Source organism: Larimichthys crocea, chromosome III (assembly GCF_000972845.2).
Source record: "Larimichthys crocea isolate SSNF chromosome III, L_crocea_2.0, whole genome shotgun sequence".
In the NCBI taxonomy this organism is placed as follows: Eukaryota; Metazoa; Chordata; class Actinopteri; family Sciaenidae; genus Larimichthys; species Larimichthys crocea.
In genome coordinates, this window is record NC_040013.1 from 1,005,076 (window position 1) to 1,008,064 (window position 2,989).

General features: G+C 43.4%; 1 protein-coding gene across 1 annotated transcript in view; it reads left to right on the forward strand.

Annotated features, from left to right (window-relative positions):
- Positions 1–2,731, forward strand: part of cox6a1 (cytochrome c oxidase subunit 6A1) — a 17,147-nt gene extending 14,416 nt beyond the window's left edge. The window contains exons 3-4 of the mRNA XM_010754281.3: positions 2,185–2,327; positions 2,421–2,731. Of these exons, the coding sequence (XP_010752583.3) occupies positions 2,185–2,327; positions 2,421–2,510 (233 nt within the window). The 3' untranslated portion in view covers positions 2,511–2,731. The remainder of the gene's footprint in view (positions 1–2,184; positions 2,328–2,420) is intronic.
- The last annotated feature ends 258 nt before the right edge of the window (positions 2,732–2,989 follow it).

The following is a 2,989-nucleotide window of genomic DNA, read 5'->3' on the forward strand; positions in this document are numbered from 1 at the left end:
ACGACAAGACTGAAGACTACGACTGTCTAAACACCAAGACTACGACAAGACTAAAGACTGAAGACTACGACAAGACTAAAGACTGAAGACTACACCAAGACTACGACAAGACTAAAGACTACGACAAGACTAAAGACTACGACAAGACTAAAGACTGAAGACTACACCAAGACTACGACAAGACTAAAGACTACGACAAGACTAAAGACTACGACAAGACAAGACTAAACTAAAGACTACGACAAGACAAGACAAGACTAAAGACTACGACTGTCTAAAGACTAAAGACTACGACAAGACTAAAGACTGAAGACTACGACTGTCTAAAGACTAAAGACTACGACAAGACTAAAGACTACGACAAGACTAAAGACTGAAGACTACGACAAGACTACGACAAGACTGAAGACTACGACAGGACTAAAGACTACGACAAGACTAAAGACTAAAGACTGAAGACTACGACAAGACTGAAGACTAAAGACTACGACAAGACTGCGACAAGACTAAAGACTACGACTGTCTAAAGACTACGACAAGACTAAAGACTACACCAAGACTGCGACAAGACTAAGACTGCTTAAAGACTGAAGACTACGACTGTCTAAACACTAAGACTGCGACAAGACTACGACCGTCTAAAGACTGAAGACTACGACAAGACAAGACTACGACAAGACTACAATCTAAAGACTACGACAAGACTACACCAAGACTATGACAAGACTACACCAAGACTACGACAAGACTAAGACTGCTTAAAGACTGAAGACTACGACTGTCTAAACACTAAGACTGCGACAAGACTACGACAAGACAAGACTACGACTGCCTAAAGACTGAAGACTGCCTAAAGATGTCTAAAGACTGAAGACTACGACAAGACAAGACAAGACTACGACTGCCTAAAGACTGAAGACTGCCTAAAGACTGCTTAAAGACTGAAGACTACGACTGTCTAAACACTAAGACTACGACTGACTAAAGACTCAAGACAAGACAAGACTACGACTGACTAAAGACTCAAGACTACCTAAAGACTACCTAAAGACTGAAGACTACGACAAGACTACGATTACGTTAAGACTAGGACTACGACTGCCTAAAGACTGAAGACTGCCTAAAGACTGAAGACTGCCTAAAGACTACGACTACGACCTAAAGACTACGACCTAAAGACTACGACGACCTCGAGACTACGACCACGACGACCTAAAGACTACGACCTAAAGACTACGACGACCTCGAGACTACGACGACGACCTAAAGACGACGACCTAAAGACTAAAGACTACGACCTAAAGACTATGACCTAAGACAGCATGAAGTCTCCAGGTTGACTTAATTCGTTTTTAATTGAAATAATTAAACGTGGCGCTAGCCTGCAGGCTAAAGTTAGCTGGTCACTGATGTTTAAACTCTTTAAAACGTTAAAAATACAAAATAAAACTGTAAATGTGAAAGTGTCAGACACGATATCTGAGCTTATAGAATCTATAGATTTATAACATGTTATGAAGAAACAGGACAAAGAGACAAACTGAAATAATTCACATTATTTTTTAGTTTCTTTAATTTTTTTTGGTCTTTTATTTTGTAAATGAGGTTTAACAAATTAAAAGGGTGAACCTGAAAATGTGAACGATGTCGTCGCTCATTAAAATGCTCAGATTAACAACAAATCAACAACAATATCAGAGCGTCACTGATCCGTTGACCTTCAGTCCTCTCTGATCAGCATGTGTGGTTCCCGTCTGACTGATCGTTTATTGATCTGATGCGTGCTCGTTAACCTGACGACTGAACACAAACGTACTTTGACGCATCGACCTGACTCAAGTGTAAATGTTCTGTCAGTCTCTGTTTTTAGTTCTCTGTGACAGGAAACGAAATATTTGACGTCACCTTGAACCTTTTTCTGAACCACGCGAGAACATCATCCATCATCTGAGCTGCTCAGGAAGTCCTCAGACTCCGCACAGTGTCTGATGATAAAGATTTCAGCTCGTACAGAGAAAATACTTCACATCAGTTTCTGTCACAGAGACAAAAAGCAGAAAATCTTCAAGTTTCAGGAGCTGAAATAAAATCTGAGCAGTTTTAATTTGAAGTCAGAACTTCCCTCTCCTGACTGACGTGTCGTTCTTTCAGTCTGACCTTCTGTCCGTCTTTGTCGTGTTGCAGCTAAGACCTGGAAGATTCTGACCTTCGTGGTGGCTCTGCCCGGTGTCGCCGTGTGCATGCTGAACATGTACCTGAAGGAGCAGCAGCACAGCCACGAGCAGCCCGAGTTCATCCCGTACACCCACCTCCGCATCCGCTCCAAGGTCGGACCTCTGAGCTCTAAAGTAACCAATGAAACGCCGCCTCGGTGTGTCGGCGTGTCGTGCTGACGGTGTCGTGTGTTTGATTCCTCACAGCGCTTCCCGTGGGGAGACGGCAACAAATCTCTGTTCCACAACCCTCACGCCAACGCTCTCCCTGACGGCTACGAGGGCCACGACGAGTGAAGCCCTCCGGACCAGACGGACCTCACCGGGCCCAGGGACCAGCCGGTCCCCCTCCACCCTCCTCAGATAGTTACTGGACCACACCTCCACCCTCCGTTTACTCTCCATGTTTGTGTTGTTTACCTCTGTGCTCCGTCATGGAGCACCCGAACCAACTCCGGACCACCAAACAAAAATGTCTGCTTAACTTGACTTAAATAAAGTAAATATTATTACCTCCAGCACGCCTGGTTCTTCTGTAGACAGGAAACACTCCGAGCTCGCTGCAGTAAAAGCACCAGACAGGTGACGTCATCCGTCACCTTGAGTTTGATGACACAGAAGTTACATTTATTTTATTCAAACTGAAAGAAAAATATGAAGTCACTCCACCAGACTGAGGTTATATTAAAGTTATTTCATGTTTTTCAGCAAACTGTTGGTGTGACGTCAGATTAAAGAAGTCTGGATGATCACAATCTGATTAAACTAATTAATTT